We start from the raw sequence: 18,051 nt of genomic DNA, 5'->3' as shown, positions 1-18,051 counted from the left end.
AGGCCAGTCCCATGCCTTGAGGAATGCTAGTTCTATGGATCCAGGAAGCTACTGAACCCACCTAGCACTTCATTTCTTCCATTGCAGAGTCTTCCTAACTTCCTTTGCCGTAAATGTTTCCCCTCCCAGCTTCCCTAGACCACAAGGACTTCTCTTATGTCCAAGTCTGGCTCAGCATCTGGGTATCTTAGAGTTTTGTTGTCTTCCCCTGGCTTTAGTAGGGTACTAACAAAGGCAGATAGAGGGAGACTCATAAGCTAGCATGCTGTACTTCAGCTGGAGTATTCCATGAGCTCATGGCCTTGGGCCCATGAAAGGATGTATTTCCCAGCTTTAGTATTTTGAAATACTAGATAGCCCATTTCCTTACAACATGACTGTCTTATAGGACAGTAGATAGGCATGGCAGGACCTGCTGCACATTCAAGTAAACCCCGTTGTGGACTGAATCGAGTCACTCCTGCTACCCCTGGCCATGTTAATGCAGGGCCCAGTGAAGTTTACCTTTGCCTCCAAGCCTCCATTCTGAGAAGCACCTTACCGCCTTTGTACTAACAATGAAATGCAATTAGGATGCAATAGATCAGGCTTTCTTTTCACATATACTCTTTTATTCCATGTGAGAAGCACCATTCTTTAAAGAAATTCAAAGTTACTTTCAAGTTATTTGAATTCAGGTAACTTCATCCCAGTCTGAGTGGTCAAGGACAAATGAGCACACAGACTGGAATACCCCACCTGAGAGAACCACACAGCTTGCCCAGAGCCATTATCCTGCTGCGGTGGTTGAGTGTAGGACACACCGAGCCTTACTTTACCTTAGTGTTTCAACCCTGGCATGTTGCCTTGCTTAGGTCATTGGGGAAGGACAGACTTTCTTTGGAAGTGTCTGTTTTCCTGACAAGAGTCTTGGTTGGCAAGAATTTTTCAGTTAACTGTAGGAGGCAGCTTTATGGGCAGGATTTGGAGTTTTGCTTATTTTTAAGGAAAAAAGTTTGTGATGCATGCCTGGAATACGGCAGGAAAAGCAATTTGACATTTGGAAACATTAGAAAATATCTTATCTTTTGGGGCTGTTCGTAATGTCACTTCACCGCATAGCTCCCTCAGTTCCAACTAATGAGTGTTAGTTCCGGGATCTCACTATGCTGGGCCGCTGAAAGCCTGGTAAAGGAGACCAAATAGATACTTCCTCCCACCCTATATTTTGTTGTCCAGATGTGACCTTTGTCCCAATACACAGAAATGATAATGACCAATGTCATGGATGTGGAGTACAGCTTTTCTTCTAGTTCTCAGCATGGTTCTGAATCAAGTTTCCAACTAGGCAAGAATTAAAACAGAAAAGAAATAAAGGAGGGGTGTCTAAGCAATCAAGTCTTCCCTGGAAGAGAAGAGGAAGGCATAAGAAGTGAATAATAGGTTTATTTGCATATACACAAGAGAAGAGTTAACCGTTGCTGGGTGAGAAGAGGAGGTAAGGCTTCAGCAGAGGAAGGCACCTTGACAGACAAACAAGAGACTCTTGGCTTATTAAATCAAGCACAGTTGCAAACTTCATTTGCCCCAAGCCAACAACTCATTTAACTTTTACCTGCTGTCCTAGAGAATCATTTACAGAACCAGGTGGAAAACAAACTAGAGAGAAATGGTTTTAAATATCTGGTCCTGCCACTTAAAACTTTATGTACAGGATGCAGAAAAAAACATAAGAGGCACTTCCAAATAGCTCTTAACCTAATCAGTGCCATCTGTCCTGCTAGTAAAAATATCTATCATGGAAGAAATTAGGGATTAAATGCGCCTCCAAAGTTGGAGCCTCAATTCTACAAGAGTTTAGGCAAAGGTACCTAGGAATAGTTCCCACCAGGTTTCCAGCCCCACGACCACAGACACAAGATCTCTGGAAATGAGGGTGGAGCAAGCACAGGAACAAGCATTTCTCAGCCTGCTCCTGCAGGTCTGATGGGGCCTCTCTCCTGGTGAGCTGAGCCTCGCATGCTGGGAAGTCTCTCCCAAAAATGGAAGGCATCCTTACTAAAAATGATCTTTCTTGGCTTCTAAAGTTAACCAGAATGAGCTTTGACTTCTCTTTTGAGTACCCAAATGAGAGTAAGGCTTTTAACATGAAAAGACCAAGTTCTGCATTTGGGAACTGGAACTACCAAGTAGCTAGTTCCCATGGGAACTTTACTTCTTTTTCTCCAGGAAGATACGTGGATTGTCCTTAGAGAAGTCAGAAGAGGCTACCTGCTAATTAGATTAAAATAAAATATAAAGATTGGGTATGCTGAGAAGGGGAAGAGAAACACACGCTGAGTGATTACATCTTTTTTGTATATAAAGGATTAAAAAAATTCCAATTTAATACATTTTGGAAAAGCAAATGTAAAATGACTTGGGCTTATAAAACCAGAATTTACAATTATCTGTGAATAGTCAAAGACAAATCATAGAACCATTTTGATTACAAATCCAAAGCAATTCTAATGTTGGTTACAGGATTACTTCCCCGCTTCCCCAATAAGAGTCCAGTTGTTAAATTGTACACATCCCCACTGCTACTCACACCACCCCTTCACCTAAACAGTGTTTTCACACCCCAGCCACATCACACACACGTAAAGCTTAGTGAGATGGTATCTCCTTTTGGCTTACATCAACGACCTTCCTTTTATAAATAACACCCCATCCCCCGGCCCCAGTGCCTGAATTTATCCAAGTCTTCTGCCTCCACAGATGGCCTCCCCTCTGTCCCAGTTCTAACAGGACAGGCCCTCCCCTAAAAGGAACACTGGGGCAGGGAGGCCACACTAATCTCACATTCGGTCCTCCTGACGCCAATCCCAGCCAGGTCTCAGTTGTCTAGCAACTTGGTGCTCAAGAAAGCTAAATCGTTCTTTTCTCTCTTCCTCATTTCTTGCCAGTATTCTGCTTTCTATGACACCTATGCCAATAAGATATCTGGTCATCCCTAGGTCCTCCGGTCTTGCACAATCCTTCATTGATAACCAAGTGACTGTAACCACCACCAACCACAACGCTAAAATGTCTTGGGTCTTTTTCTCCCCCCCAATCCTTATCTACCTCAATGAAACTGAATCTCTTCTGGGAATCAGGAATCTTAAACCAGACTCCTCCCCCCACACCCTGTGCCTCCTAACAGACCTACTCAATAAGAATCTGTTAACTTGAGATGCCTACTGCTCTGCAAAGTCTAGTCGGAACACCACAGCCTCTGCCAACTGTAAGTCTGAGAGAAGATGCCAGTCCTACCAGTTCTAGCCAATGGTTCTAGGTTAGGTTAAATGAATATAGTCCCACTTTCTGCTCTTCACCACACTTCTTCGTTAACACACCTGTAACATCCACTTCAGTAGTCTGAGCACAAAGCTCTTGGGAACTGCCTTTCCCTTTCTCTCGGTATGCCTAGACTCCATCAAGTGGAGCCAAGGAAGCACCTGCTGGCCATTTGAGTGCCTCTTAGGAACTAGCACCTAACTGGTTAAAGTGTGTTATCCACAACTAGTTATCTTTTATGGCCTCCAATACAGTACATGTTGCAGGACTGCTCAATTTGCTAACAGTGAAATTTATCAGGGATCTATATTCTCTTGAATCTGATCTTAAAGTGCTAACCTTTTATTAGCATCAAAAATGTTCCACTTTTAGTATGTCCACATTAAATTGTTCAATGAAGTGTTACTTAAAGAAAACATGCAATGTTTCTTTAAGAAAGGAACCATGTTTTCCTCTCCACCACACCCAACGGGCTGAAGGCTTGTTTCCATTCTCCATTCTTCCAGCATAAATCTACAACTCACTGGCAGCACAATCGGATTTAACAGGCACCCAACTTCAGACCAGAATACCTATGTCATGTAAACAGGGTGAGATGGCAAAAAATACATATTCATAGGTCCTTTCTGATGGAGAAGAGAAACAAAGGTCTTAGGAGACAGTGAACTCACACGTGCCAGTGCGCGCACACACAAGAACAAGTCAGACGTCTCAACAAGGATGCATGTTCACAGAACCTCGCACAGGCACACTCTGCTCAAGTCTCACTTAGAAAGGAGTCACTTGGGTGTTTTTCCCTTTCTTAACACAGCACAAGCCAACGGCCAGCTAGACATTCAGACCCACCGATGAATGTGGGATAGAAGGGAGCAGCATGAGACACAACATTTCAGGCCCTGGTTTTATGTGCCTTTAATACTTGTTTTTCCTTTCCTCTGTGTTCACTAAACAGGATTTTTTTTTTTTGTAAGGCTACTTTTTGTAGCTTTTTGTTTTCCCTTTTTATTTATCATGTTTTTAATTTCTTCTCTGAGGAGGAATTCTCTGAATCCGTATCTTCCAATTCAACTCGGTGCCTTTTGAGGCCACTGTGGCCATGAACAGCCCTGCTGCTGTCTGTGGCTGAGGGGTCAGTGGGGTCCTCTCTTGTTCCAGCATTGGGGGTCTCACAGGCCATTCCAGACCCGCAACAATCTTTGTGTAGGAGTGTCCCTGTCAGGGACAAGTTATCATGGTCAGTGCCCGAATTTCCTGGGGAAGAGTAGGCCACTGCCTCCAGCTCTCCCAAGTTCTGCCCATTGTTGTGAGGGTGAGAGGGGCGGGGGTGTAAGCGTCCATTGTTGTGGTTGGCACAGATGGTTTCGAGGTTCCTCTCCTCACTGTCATCAGACTGGGTCCTGGGACAGTTGCCAGACCCACTGCTCAGAGTGGAGCCAGATGCCTTGGGGACAGGAGGAGAAGGTGGCTCCTCAGCCCGACTGCTCAGGGCCTTTCCATTGAGCTTCTTGGTTTCAAAAGGGTGTTCTACAGAGCCACCATTGTTAGTGTCCTGAGAGGTGCTTTCTGGCACCTCTGCCCAAGGGTGGCTACTGTGCTCATGGCCTGGGCCACTGTTAGGATTTCTAGTAGAAGTCCCTTCTTTAAAAGCATCCTTGCTGCAGCCTTCAGGGGGAAAGTCCTGGTTCCTCTGGGCCATTGCTGTATTTAGACAGGCTTCTTTACTGGAAGAAGGGGCTGGGTTGTCTTTGAGGCTGGTTCCCGCTCTCCCTTCCTCTGCCTCCCCTGTCACTAGGGAGGTCTCTCCATCTTTATTATTTGAGTAAGAGATGTAGGAGTAGCGGAGCCACTTGTAAGCTTTATAAATCTTTCGCTCAACTGATTCTATGTCAGAAGTTGGTGATGCCCGGCTTGGCTGAATCTCCAGCGTGGAAGTGCTCCGCTCAGGGGAGGAGGTAGGGGAGGAGGAGAGGTCATCCACTTTGATCTGGGGGTAATCATAGTTGTCTTCTCCAATGTAGGTGTTGGTGGGCTTGGCTGGGGCACTGGGCCTTTCTTCTCGGGGTGTCTTCTGTCGGCGCCGCATGGCGTTCCGCTGCCGGGTAGAAGCTCGGCGTTCGTTCAGTTCCTCCTCGTCCTCTGAGCTGCTGGAGCTGCTGGAGCTGCTGGATTCATCTTCAGGACTGGGTGACCGTGGCCGGGGAAAGAGATCTGTGTCCAGTTCGACCTCACATGCATTCTCTTCAGAATCGGATTCATTGGAAAGGGCCAGGAGGCGTTTGTCCTGGTAGCGCCGCAGAGCAGACAGACGCTGCTGGCGGGAGGCCGCATCCTCACACGTGGGTGTTGGTGGAGTGGACGCCACTGCGTTTGTGGTGGTGACCCGCAGGGGCCCCAGGTGGAAGGCGTTGTCGGCAGACTCATCGACTGTGGGAGGTGGGGAGCGAGGCAGTGAGGCCGAGGACTCTGAGTCAGTGTAGCCTGAGCGCTCACTGACCCCTGCGTGCAGCTGGAGGATAGTACTCTCACTGAGGTCGCTGTCGGAGTCAGAGCTCCAGCCCTCGATCTCTCGGCGTACCAGGGAGTCAAAGAAGGCCATCATCCGGGGGTCTTCCTGGACTGACTGGTTGGCGTAGTCATGTGACAGGCCACTCCCACTGTTCAGCACAAGACTGATGTACTCTTCATGAGTATAGAGGCAGCGGGAATCATCCTCAATTCGACCATCAAGGTCTCCGGTACATCCTGGCTGCTTATATGGGCTCCAAATCTGCACAGAAGTTGAAAAACAAAAGCGGCAAAGACTGATTGGAAAGTGTTCTATAGCAGAGCTTCCCCAAACCATCCCTGTCAGTTAGCCTGCACTTGCTAACCAACTTTAAAAACATGTTCTTTATCAAACTGGATCTTGTGTGCTGCACATGAAAACAAACTTTTACAGTCAGATGTGGGGAAAAGCATGGTCTAGGACATTGTATTAGCCTAGTGTCAAGAGACCTAAGTCCTGTCTCTAGGCCCAGGCTAATCACACATGCTGCCTCCTCCACAATCTCTCTCCCTTTCAATTTTGTCTATGAATACCCTGGAAATTATAATCATAATCTTGGAGGGCAGAGGATGATTTGAAGATTGGCCAGTGTGTTGAAAACTCTCAGAAGACTGAAGCTGTGCACAGAGAGGTACCATTTTTCCAAAGTGAAAACAAACCCAGCAGTCAGTCCTCTGAGATAGTTAATATTTCAGCCTATAGCTCCACCTCTCCCTAACTGCAACATTTCTATTTTTAACTAATGGGAATTGCTTACTGGAGCTTGATAAGAATAGCCAACTGCCTACACTGCGGTTCCCTCTTGGACATGAGACATCAGTTACCGAGGAAACTGGGTTCTCTAACCAGAGAGCTGCTGGCTTGCTCCCCAACTCTTCTGTTAACTGCAGGAATAGGTAGGACACACTCCTCAAGGAGAGGTGAATGTAGCCCCATCCATTACCATCCCTCCGCTCCACAGTCAGGGACATGGGCTCATAGCTAAAGGGTAGCAGAACTAGAATTCAAACTCAGGTCTGTCTGATTCAAAGGCTCACTTTTACAGATTGGATAAGTTATGCAAAAATCAAGTTCAAGGTAATTAAGCTGTCACTGCAAATGAGGATGATTAGCTCCACCTGACTGCCAGACTGGTCCACAGTGCAGCACAGAGAAGCTCAGTTACATCAGCCTGTAGCCATGGCAACTCAGATGAAATTCCAGGCGATTTTCTTGCCTGACAGGCTGGTGTCTATCTTTAGATGGCATCCAACCCAGAAAACATTGGCCCCTCATTCCCCATCCTCCATCAAGACAAAGGCTTTGTTTCCCCAAAGCTATCTAAGGACAAATTCACCTCCCTGTGGGAATTTTCTTGAGGCTCATTCCTGCCATGCTTTACTTGGCAATTCTTGGGAGGTGGTATCTCTTTGGAAGACCCCCAGTTCAAAAGAGGCTGAAGAAACCTACATTAGCTTCTCTCTACCAATTCCCATATCAGATTTAATCGTCCTTCAACTTTGTTCCCACAACTCTTCAAATGTTCTCCCCTGTCCAGCTTTATACTCTCACCCAGGAGAGTTTTAGGGCAGTGGCTCTCAAACTTTGGAGTGCAGAAGAATCACCTGAAGAATAATTACAGTGTTGATTATTGATTCCTGAGTCCTATTCTTAGAGATTCTAATTCAGTAAGTCATGGGTTGGTACCAGGACTATGCATTCTTTTTTTTTTTTTTTTGAGACAGAGCCTTGCTTTGTTGCCCAGGCTAGAGTGTCATGGTGTCAGCCTAGCTCACAGCAACCTCAAACTCCTGGGCTCAAGCAATCCTTCTGCCTCAGCCTCCCAAGTAGCTGGGACTACAGGCATGCACCACCATGCCTGGCTAATTTTTTCTATATATTTTTAGTTGTCCAGGTAATTTCTTTCTATTTTTAGTAGAGACGGGGTCTTGCTCTTGCTCAGGCTGGTCTCGAACTCCTGACCTCAAGCAATCCTCCCACCTCGGCCTCCCAGAGTGCTAGGATTACAGGCGTGAGCCACTGCACCCAGCCAGGACTATGCATTTTTAACAACCACTCAAGGGGTAAGTAGGTGGGTGGACCAACTTTTAAGAAACATTGGACTATAGTTAGCATAAAAGAAGTAGCAGAAAATAAAAGGATTTGTCTGAAGGGATCTTCAAATTCTTCGTGAGACTCAGTGTTTGGGAAACATTTAGACACAGTCTCTAGCACAAGGATCAGGCTATAAACGACTATCTCTGCAAACAGATGTCTGAGGGCATAAGAGAGTTTGGTGGCTTAGAAAGGAAACTGAGGGGTCCAAAAGGGAAAGCCCTTGGGATGTTTTTTGGGTCTTACTCTTAATTCTGAGCCAAATCTCTCACCTCCCAGTTTAAAAATGGCAAAATATTAATCATGTTCCCTAATATGAAAATAAATCTAACAGAATTTGTCAAAAGAAGTGCAAAATAATAATGGTAAGATGGTGGCCTAGCTACTCAGCAAGCCAGTTTTTAGGTTCCAATCTATTACTACCCAGCCTCTATGTTTTCACCTCAGGAATGAAAATCATAACATTGAACGTCAGCTTTTGTTTGTGCTCTGGAATGTATTAGGCTGAGGTAGACTGTTCATTCCTGAAGCTTGGAGTAATGGAACAAAACACAGGATCAGAGGCAGGAGACTTGAGTGTGGGTTCCCACTCAGCTCCTAGCTAGCTGGTAACCTTGGGTGAAGCTCAGCTCCCTCATCTAAACAGTGAATTAGATGAGTCTCATTCCAATCACAAGATTCAGAATGAAACAACCTCCTCCTCCACCAGACCGCCAGTTTTCAGTCTTCAAGGGACTCTTGGCCTAGAGCTGCAGGAGCAGAGAAAACAAGTAGGGGTCCCAACCCCACCACCTCCTGTGGCCCTCAGCAAATGATTTTACCCCCTACCCTTTTTTTTGGAGACAGAGTCTTGCTCTGTTGCCCCGTCTAGAGTGCAGTGGTGCATTCATAGCTCATTGCAACCAAAAACTCCTGGGTGCAAGTGATCCTCCTGCCTTGGCCTCTGGAGTAGCTGGGACTACAGGCATGCGCCACTACACCCAGCTAATTTTTCTATATTTTGTAGAGACAGGGTCTCACTCTTGTTCAGGCTGGTCTCGAACTCCTGGCCTCAGGCGATCCTCCTGACTCGACCTCCCAGAGTGCTAGGATTACAGGCATGAGCCACCATGCCCACCCAACTTTACCCTTGAACACCTCTGTTTCTCATCAGTAGAAATGAGGATGATGAAATAACATAGCTTATACACAAGCACTAATAAATGTGATGCTTTCTCTTTTGTTTGGCAATTGAATACCTCCACCAGAATATTTTAAACATACCTTCAGAGAGACTTTTGAATATCAGAAGTACTGACTGTCCCTATTATCTTTGTCCTTAAAATATCAATTTCAACAATTTTTGAAATTATTCATTTCTTTACACCAAAAGTCAACGGTTTAAAAGTGAAGCAATTAAAAAACAACTTCCTGTTATTGATACATATTAAATGTGGCTAGCCATGCCTCCTCATGGGGCAAAGTTCACAAGAAAAGGAGAAGGGATGAGCAGCTTTCTAAGCTCAGTGAAAAGTTTAGCTCAAGGGGCTGCTGATAAAAAGGATGCAGTTCAATTCTTATTCAAGCACCATCAAAATGGGAAGCAATTAGGCCGGGCACGGTGGCTCACGCCTGTAATCCTAGCACTCTGGGAGGCCGAAGCGGGTGGATTGCTCGAGGTCAGGAGTTCGAGACCAGCCTGAGCAAGAGTGAGACCCTGTCTCTACCAAAAATAGAAAGAAATGATTTGGATAGCTAAAAATCTATATAGAAAAAATTAGGCAGGCATGGTGGCGCATGCCTGTAGTCCCAGCTACTCGGGAGGCTGAGGCAGTAGGATCGCTTAAGCCCAGGAGTTTGAGGTTGCTGTGAGGTAGGCTGATGCCACGGCACTCACTCTAGCCCGGGCGACAAAGCGAGACTCTGTCTCAAAAAAAAAAAAAAGGAAGCAATTAAGTGACAAGTGTTTGAGTTACACAAGTGACCATGACATGCTTGATGTAGTAGCTCTAAGTCCTCTTCTCTCTTTGTACTATTATACTGAATTTAGAAATTTGTCCATCTACCAAGAAAAAACTACACCAATGAGGTCCCAAATTGTTACTGCAGGGCTTGCCACATTCTCTAATCTGGCTTCCAAGACTCTGGGCCTGCCTCCAGCCTACCTTCCCAGCTCTATGTCCCAGTCCTCCCTTGTCTGAACAGGTCCTATACTTTCCTGCTTCTGAGCAATTCATTCATAAGCATAATGCCTGGCACACAATAGGTGGTGAATAAATATTTGTTGATCCAATGAAATAAATATCTGTTCCCTCTACTTGGAATATTCTTATCTTACTCCTCTCCTTCCTTTTGAAGTCTTTGGTCTTCAAAATCTAGCTTAAATATTAACCTACACTGAGATTATCCCATATAAGAAAAATCTCTTCCTCCTCCCATAGCATTTTGTTTGTTTGTATCTCTTGTGCTCCTATTGCATTTCTCATTATCTTTCTTTCTTGTCTCTCCTACTGGGTCATCAATTTCTAAGGAGAACTGTGATACCTTTCTTCATCTTTGTGTTCTCCATAGGGCCTGGCATATAGTAGATAGATATATCCACATATGGATGAATAAACAAATACTGGTCCCTGAGAAAAAAATGTCAGGATCTTCCCTATCTTCACCCCTTCAATTTTTTTTTTTTTTTTTTTTTTGAGACAGAGTCTCACTTTGTTGCCCGGGCTAGAGTGAGTGCCGTGGCATCAGCCTAGCTCACAGCAACCTCAGACTCCTGGGCTTAAGCGATCCTACTGCCTCAGCCTCCCGAGTAGCTGGGACTACAGGCATGAGCCACCATGCCCGGCTAATTTTTTTTTGTATATATATTTTTAGTTGGCCAGATAATTTCTTTCTATTTTTAGTAGAGACGGGGTCTCACTCTTGCTCAGGCTGGTCTCGAACTCCTGACCTCGAGCGATCCACCCGCCTCGGCCTCCCAGAGCTAGGATTACAGGCGTGAGCCACTGCGCCCGGCCTACCCCTTCAATATTTTAACTACAAAACAAAACCCTTTCTTTTGCTAAGTATGAGCATTCAGGGGGATAGAACACCTGTTATGGCTGAGAAGAGGCTGGTGCTGACAACAGGGACGCTTTCTCCTTCCCAGCTAGAGAGGTGGCAGTAAAGGACAAGGACAGCGAGAAGGGGGAGCAGAAAGAGAGATGGCAAGAGAAAAGCGGCCCTCAGGCTGGACCAGAACATGATGCTCTTTGAGCCATTGATCCTCTCAGAAATGGCAAGGAGGAAAGTGACATTTATTAAAACAGGAATTGTCAGGCACAGGTAATTCACAAGGTACCTGGGTGGCAATCACTGTTAGTATCCTCACTTTACAGACAGGAGACAGACCAAGGGTCGCAACTCAATGGCCTTTCAGGATGATGTAAGCACAGGCAAGGGCAGTAATTCCAATAGAGAAGTGAGGCCGGCATGGCACTCGGTCTCACCCTCCTCCTACCCACCTCCCCTCCTGCAATGTTTTAACACCATGCCCTTCCCTACCAGACCAGAATCTGTGAGAAAGCAAAGCTGAGAACTCCAGAGCTATTTGCTTTCTCTCTCACTATGGTCATCTGTGTAGACTTAAGGTTTGAAATGGTTAAATGTGCCCCCTGGTAGGGCAGGGTTCAGGTCTCATGGGAACCTGGGAGCAGCGAGCTCTACAGTTCAGTGTGGATAACCTCACAGAGAAAAAATTTTCTTCTCTTTCTCTTCTGAGAACTTGGCTAGCTTCCAACCTATGACCTTTAGGGTAAGGACTTCAGTTGACTAAACAATAAATGGAGAGACTTAGCACAGAAGCATCCCAGAGTACGTGGCCAAACAGGAATTTCTCTTCTAAAGGAGATGCCCAAGCAGAGAGCTCTCTGAGAAAGAGCATGACGTCAACGGGCCTAGAGAAGACACGTTGCAGTGCCAACCCATTAGTCATAGGCCAAAGGAGAGTGGAAAGCAATGCACGGGACACGGCCATTTCAATGACTGCCCAAGTGAAGCACTACTGAGATGATCAAATATAGGAGAGTCACTGCCTGCTGCCTTCCCACTAGCATGGCAGATGCGGTGGTACACTGGGAAGAACATAGAACAGGGTTCTATCCTAGCTTTCCACTAATTTGCTGTGTGACCTCTGATAGTTAATTTATAATTTAAATTTCATCATCTGTAAAAAGAAAAAGTGGGTAAAAATGATCCGGAAGTCCTCTTCTAGCCATATGGGGAAATGTGTGCAGCCATAAAAGTCAGCCCTGATACACAGCACTGGCAAAGCCTACCTAGGACAAATAAAAATATCAACCCACATGCCAATATGCTATTTCTGATAGCCATCCCCTATCACCAAATACAACTTGATTTAGCTCTGGATAGTTTTTTTTAAAAATGAAGAAAATGAAAATTACTAAATCATCACAAACCAGTTTTTATTTTTTCTTTGCAAACTCTCTTAGGTTTTCAAAGTCATTTTAAGAAAAAAACTAAAGGCCAAGCACAGTGGCTCATGCTTATAATCTCAGCACTTTGGGAAGCCAAGGCAGGAGGATCATTTGAAGGCAGGAGTTCAAGACCAGCCTGGGAAACATAGCAAGATCCTGTCTCTACAAAAAATAAAAACATTAGCCGGGTGTGGTGGTGTACACCTGCAGTCTGCTAGGAGGCTGAGGCTGGAAGATCGCTTGAGCCCAAGAGTTGGAGGCTGCAGTGAGCTATGACTGTGCCACTGCACTCCAGCCTGGACAACAGAATGAGACCCCATCTCTAAAAAAAGAAAATTAAACTAAAAAAAAAAAAAAAGAAAAAAATTGAGGAATTTTAACTTTTAGTAAGAACATCATCTATCTTTATCCTCAAGAATTCTTCATTTACCCTGAATTCTCATTTCCTCAGATGTGGGAAAAGGGTTACTAGCAACTAAAATATGAGGGATGGGCAGCAGGTCATCCTATGGAGACAGGCCAGGCTGGGTCCCTTTGTTGCAGCTATAAAAATATTTCACAAGTACATGCAGTAGTTTTTTGATAAATTCTGAGACAATTTAGCTATGATTCTGGCAATCACTTAGACATATCTGTGTCACATTTGGATAGCAATTAATGCCAAGTGCACGCTTGGTAACTGAGGGAGCAGTGGTTCTCCCAACCTCCAGGTGAGGTTTGGAAAGCAGAACTTGTCATAATCAAGATCAAAGGCCACTGGAAATCTAGTAGCATACAAGGTAGTGTCTAGAAGAGGCCCTCTGTTTCAAAGCCCAATGAGTAGTTGAAAAAATGGTTCTGAATGGAAAGTTTTAAAACCATTTTTTAATATCAACTTCCTAATATTTTTGACTTATTTATAATATGTCAAAATCTGAGAATTTCGATAGACCTTTAATATGTTTAGATATGAGTTCCTACATACATTGTTTTAGTTTCTTCTAATTATAAATTGTTATAATTTCTCTAAAAAGACAGAAAGAGAAGGTGCCTCACCTTGATAATCTTTTCTACACCAGAAGAGCAGATCATGTAGGTGTGGGGATTAAATCGGACCTGGTTAACAATAGATCGATGCCCTTTCAGCACCATGAAGGCTCCGTTGACCACCCTACCAATGCCACCTGGGAAGACAGAAGGAAACAAAAATCAAATGATGAAGTGGATGAAAGTGAACAGATTCCAGTAATGGCAGATAAACAGCTCTGAACAGGAGCAGAGATTTTTTTTTATTAACCATACCACCAGCAGAATGCTTAATCTTACAGATAAAGTTGCTATGGAAAGAGGGAAGATGAAACACCTCTCAGCATATGTGCTCTTACCAAGAGCCTTTATTTAGGCTTTAAGCATTGCCCACACCCACCCACTGCAATTCCATTGTCAATGAAACCAAAGCCACTTAAAACATTTCTCAAGTTTTTGATAACCAAGACAGAATCCAAGTGTTGCCCTGGAAAAGGCCAATCATGCGCTAAATGAGACTGAACTGCTTGGGAATAGCTGGGCAGCTGAGCCAGGAACATGCAAAACCAGAAGTGCATAATGACTTAAATATACAAAAAACATCTCCAATCCATTTGCCCTCAATTTCTGTGACAAAAATAGCAAAGCAACTAAACAAAACAGAACCCCCCCCCCAAAAAAAAAAAAAACCACTGGGAAAATAATGGAGAGAATCCTTTTTTCCTCTCTGATAGCAGGGAAAACCAAGGATAAAGAAAGGAGATTTCAATCACTTTCATAATAAGCAGAGCTCAAGTATTGAGAATTTGAACTAGAGAGTGTGCCTTAAAGACACCATGTATAGATTAAAGTCAAGTGGCCACTGATAGAAAGCTGTATTTTAAGGATCATTCTGCAAGCTTTCTTCTTCAGTGAATGAGAAAAGTACTAGAGCCTGGGAATTTATAACATAGATAAAGATGTCATCATTTATGAACTTGGGATAAACTCAAAGGTTCAACTTCACTGGTAATAGTATCACACCCACACAGAACACATGCACTCAAGCTCTGAATGAGGTCTCTTCTGAGCAATCATCAACAGCTCGGCACACACACGGAAACTTGTGCCCCTGTGCAACTGGCAAAATCCAGACACAAACAAACAAGCATTCATTTATTTAATCCAGGAATATCCTTTTAGTCCCTACCAGGAGCATAGCACCACTAGGGCACAAAGTATCATTAGGCACAGTTTTTGCTCCACATGCCTCCATCTCACTCCCAACTCTACCTTGTTCAAACATTCATTCCAAACATTTCTCAATATCTTAGTGTCTGGAAGGAAGACGACTAGAACAATGTCCTGTTCCCAGAAATAATCTGGTTCTAGAGGTATCCTCTGCTTTTGGCCTCCTGACACAACTCCTCTTTCATCTCATGGAGGCGATCCCTCTTTATTGCCACGTACGTGTCTTTTTTAAGACAGCAAAAGGTTTCAGAGTGTACCGATCTGCTCCTTGGTGGTGCCAACTTAGCCAGCTCTAGGTGCTTACTCTATTCGGTGGGTGATAGAAATGTCCTTTGCCTAAGTTTTCCCCATATTTGACATTAGTAATATTGTCCAGGATGGATAATACATTTAAAACTATTTCTATCTCAGCCCAACATCATCAAGATGGCTAATAAACCACAAAGGAAAAGAGAGGGACTAGGACATAGGACTGATGGGGTTTTAATGGAGAAAAAAGATCAGAAAGGTTAAGCACTGAAGTAGACAGCCATGGTGGGAACCCCTAGGCTGTCTGAGTCCTAGGGTGGGTTGGGAGGAGGGGAAGGTGACCTGAGCCTAGTCAAAATAAAAATAAACTCGAGAGAATTGGGGAAGAGGGATCCATGGGAATCTAAGGGACCTAAAACAGTTCCTTTCGTAGAGGTCTCCTACCATGCCCAAGGAGTTCCTTTGGGTCTATTTCTTCTCTAGATAAGGCTGATTATGACAAAGTAGCATTCCTACTCATGGGTCTCCTCTGAATTCTACCCCTACCACCACTGGGGTGGGTCACTAGCAAAGAAACTTTGTGTTAAACCTAGTACCAATCTCTTGTTTAATTCTACTACCTACAAAAGAAAAAAAAAAAAAAAACAATTTAAATGACTTATCCCAAGTCTGGCAAGCCAGGATTTGAACTAGAGTCTGTTTGGCTACAATGCCTAAAACGCTTTTCACCGTATCAGTTGCCTTTTAAGGCATGGAAGGGTTTGAATAGGAATGGAATCAGAAGCTTATAATTGATTTCTAAATCTTTCTGACAGTTAAAATAGGTTGTTTTTCTTTTGAAGTCCTAAATTAAAAGTGGGAAGGGGGGACACTCTCTCCAATGGTATCCTGAGCACAAGATCTCAGTACCACCATAAGACATTTCATCACACTGCCAACACTGAATACTCTATGAGAGTAGAGCTAGATCTGTAGTGTTTACTCTAACAAGCCTAGAACCTGGGGTGCAATGCCTGAAGGACAGCAGGTACGTGATAAATACTTGTTCAATGGCAAGTGTTTGAGAACAATGCAATTTTAGAATAAGAAACATCTAAGAGGACAGATAAAGGGTCTCATATCTTAGAGAATCAGCTACCATAGAACTAAAATTTATCAACCAAATCAATCTTTCTGACTTGGAATACAATTACAAAAGCTTTCAGATCTAAAGAATAATTGAAGGGTATCAACGCCTGAAAGTTCAGACCACAGAAAAACTGTTTCTACTGCTCTTTCATGCAATATGACCTCAGCTGGTTTTTCTTCTTGGCAGCAATTTGAATACAAGGTTTTATTCCTCCTTTTTCCCACCCACATTGGTACATAGGAAATATGAAGAAGAGGAGGAAAGTCAATAAATCCAAGAGACATGGTAAAAACAGGTATAGGGAGAATTATTGCTGTCATTTGTTTAAGGTAACCAAGGCTGTGTACACAGAGGCATAGCAATGACCGGGACTGGGAGAGGTTCTTTACAGTTTCTTTTCTGGTTTCTAGGTTTCAAATGATTGAATACAGCTGCTACTGTACAGTTTTACATACAATGATTTTTTTTGAGAATAAATTTTTATTAGTCCTAGAAATTTGTATAAACCAGATAGTTTCTCCTTTATTCTGAAATAGCTAAAGTCAAGATGCCAATATCAATAAGAACCTGGGGTCTCCTTTTCCTCTATTACCTAGGCAGACCCTGCTGGTCAATAGCAGGATCAAACTGGAAGGAGTTACGCAGGGAATATCTTCTTCCAAGAACTATATAACCTACATAATCTGTTCAGTGTCATTTCTCAGCCTCTGGGAGACAGCTCAGGTAAGGATCAACCTCACCCTACGGTTGCTGAGCTGAGTTATGACCTAATCACAAATAGCAAATACCAATGAATAAAATAGCACATATCTAGGATAAAGGATCTGACTCGTCCTTGAACTACTATTTGTTTATACAGCTCTATATAAACCAACAGTTATTTCTCTGGGCCATCTGCTCTGGCTAGCTTAGCCAAACACGTTGGCACTCCTTTGTAGGTTTTGTTCACAAGTTGAGGCCAAAGTTCCCATATATTCATTTTTCTCTGGTTTAGAACAGATGCTAGGGAGATGGAGAAGGCTATAAATCACCTTATCTATGCTAGTGCAAGACCTCAGAAAAGAAAATGAGAACAGGGCATCTCACAGAATTCCAGTATCAGTGACTTACTATCGAGAGACTCCAGGATCCTAGGAAACACATCCAACTCAGAGAAAACACCTTGCTCAGAACCCAGATAAAGATCTTTCTAAAATGCCAAGGCCAAATATCCCCTGAGAAAAGACAAGGCGAAGTGTGTAGGTCCTAATTTCCCTCCCCTTCTCTACTTAAGCTCCTCTTTTCGCAGGCCAGGGTTTAGACCCTCAGGCCTCTAAAGAATCAGAATACTACTCCCATTTCTAGCCAACTTCAATCACTTCTGTTTTTTCCAATTTCAATCGCTTCACAATGTCTTCCAAGAATGGCTATGTTTTTGGCTCAAAAGCTAAAAGCAACCTAGTCAAGATTTCTTGATGTCTTGGTCTAATAGCAACTTATCAATCATGCTGGGAAGTGGTCCTCAATGGCACCTGAGGCTATCAAATAGCACACTTAAGTATTTGGTACTGAAATCAATCCCAAATACAATCTGGACAAAACACCAGTATTAATTTTCTTGTTAGAGTCCTTAGATTTTTCTCCCTTTCCTAGTAAGCCATTATAATCATGCACCACATGACATTTAAGTCAACAACAAACCACATATACCATGGTGGTCCCATAAGATTATGATACCATATTTTTATCATACCTTTTCTATATTTAGGTATGTTTAGATAAACAAATACTTACCATGTCTTCCAATCACTTACGGTATTTAGGACAGTAATATGCCGTACAGGTTTGTAGCCTAGGAGCAAGAGACTATACCATATAGCCTAAGCGTGTAGTAGGCTACACCATCTAGGTTTGTGTAAGTACACTCTATGATGTTCACACAATGATGAAATAGCCTAACAATTCATTTCTCAGAATGTATTCCTATTGTTAAGCAAAGCACGACTGTAATTAATGGGTGGAACAAACACCTTGGAAAGAATGGGATGGAGAAATTAAATGTGAAA

The 18,051-nt window shown here is 43.6% G+C and overlaps 1 protein-coding gene across 5 annotated transcripts in view; it reads right to left on the bottom strand.

The window, feature by feature from the left end:
- Positions 1–1,409: 1,409 nt before the first annotated feature.
- Positions 1,410–18,051, bottom strand: part of DCAF5 (DDB1 and CUL4 associated factor 5) — a 109,876-nt gene continuing 93,234 nt past the window's right edge. For all 5 annotated transcript variants that reach the window (XM_045564951.1, XM_045564959.1, XM_045564971.1 and 2 more), the window contains 2 exons: positions 13,429–13,556; positions 1,410–6,067 (listed from right to left, as the gene is read on the bottom strand). In XM_045564951.1, the coding sequence (XP_045420907.1) occupies positions 4,310–6,067; positions 13,429–13,556 (1,886 nt within the window). In that variant the 3' untranslated portion in view covers positions 1,410–4,309. The remainder of the gene's footprint in view (positions 6,068–13,428; positions 13,557–18,051) is intronic.

The sequence above is a fragment of the Lemur catta genome, chromosome 1 (genome assembly GCF_020740605.2).
Source record: "Lemur catta isolate mLemCat1 chromosome 1, mLemCat1.pri, whole genome shotgun sequence".
NCBI lineage: Eukaryota > Metazoa > Chordata > Mammalia > Primates > Lemuridae > Lemur > Lemur catta.
Note: the sequence above shows the minus strand (reverse complement) of the source record. Positions and strands in the feature narration are given on the sequence as shown.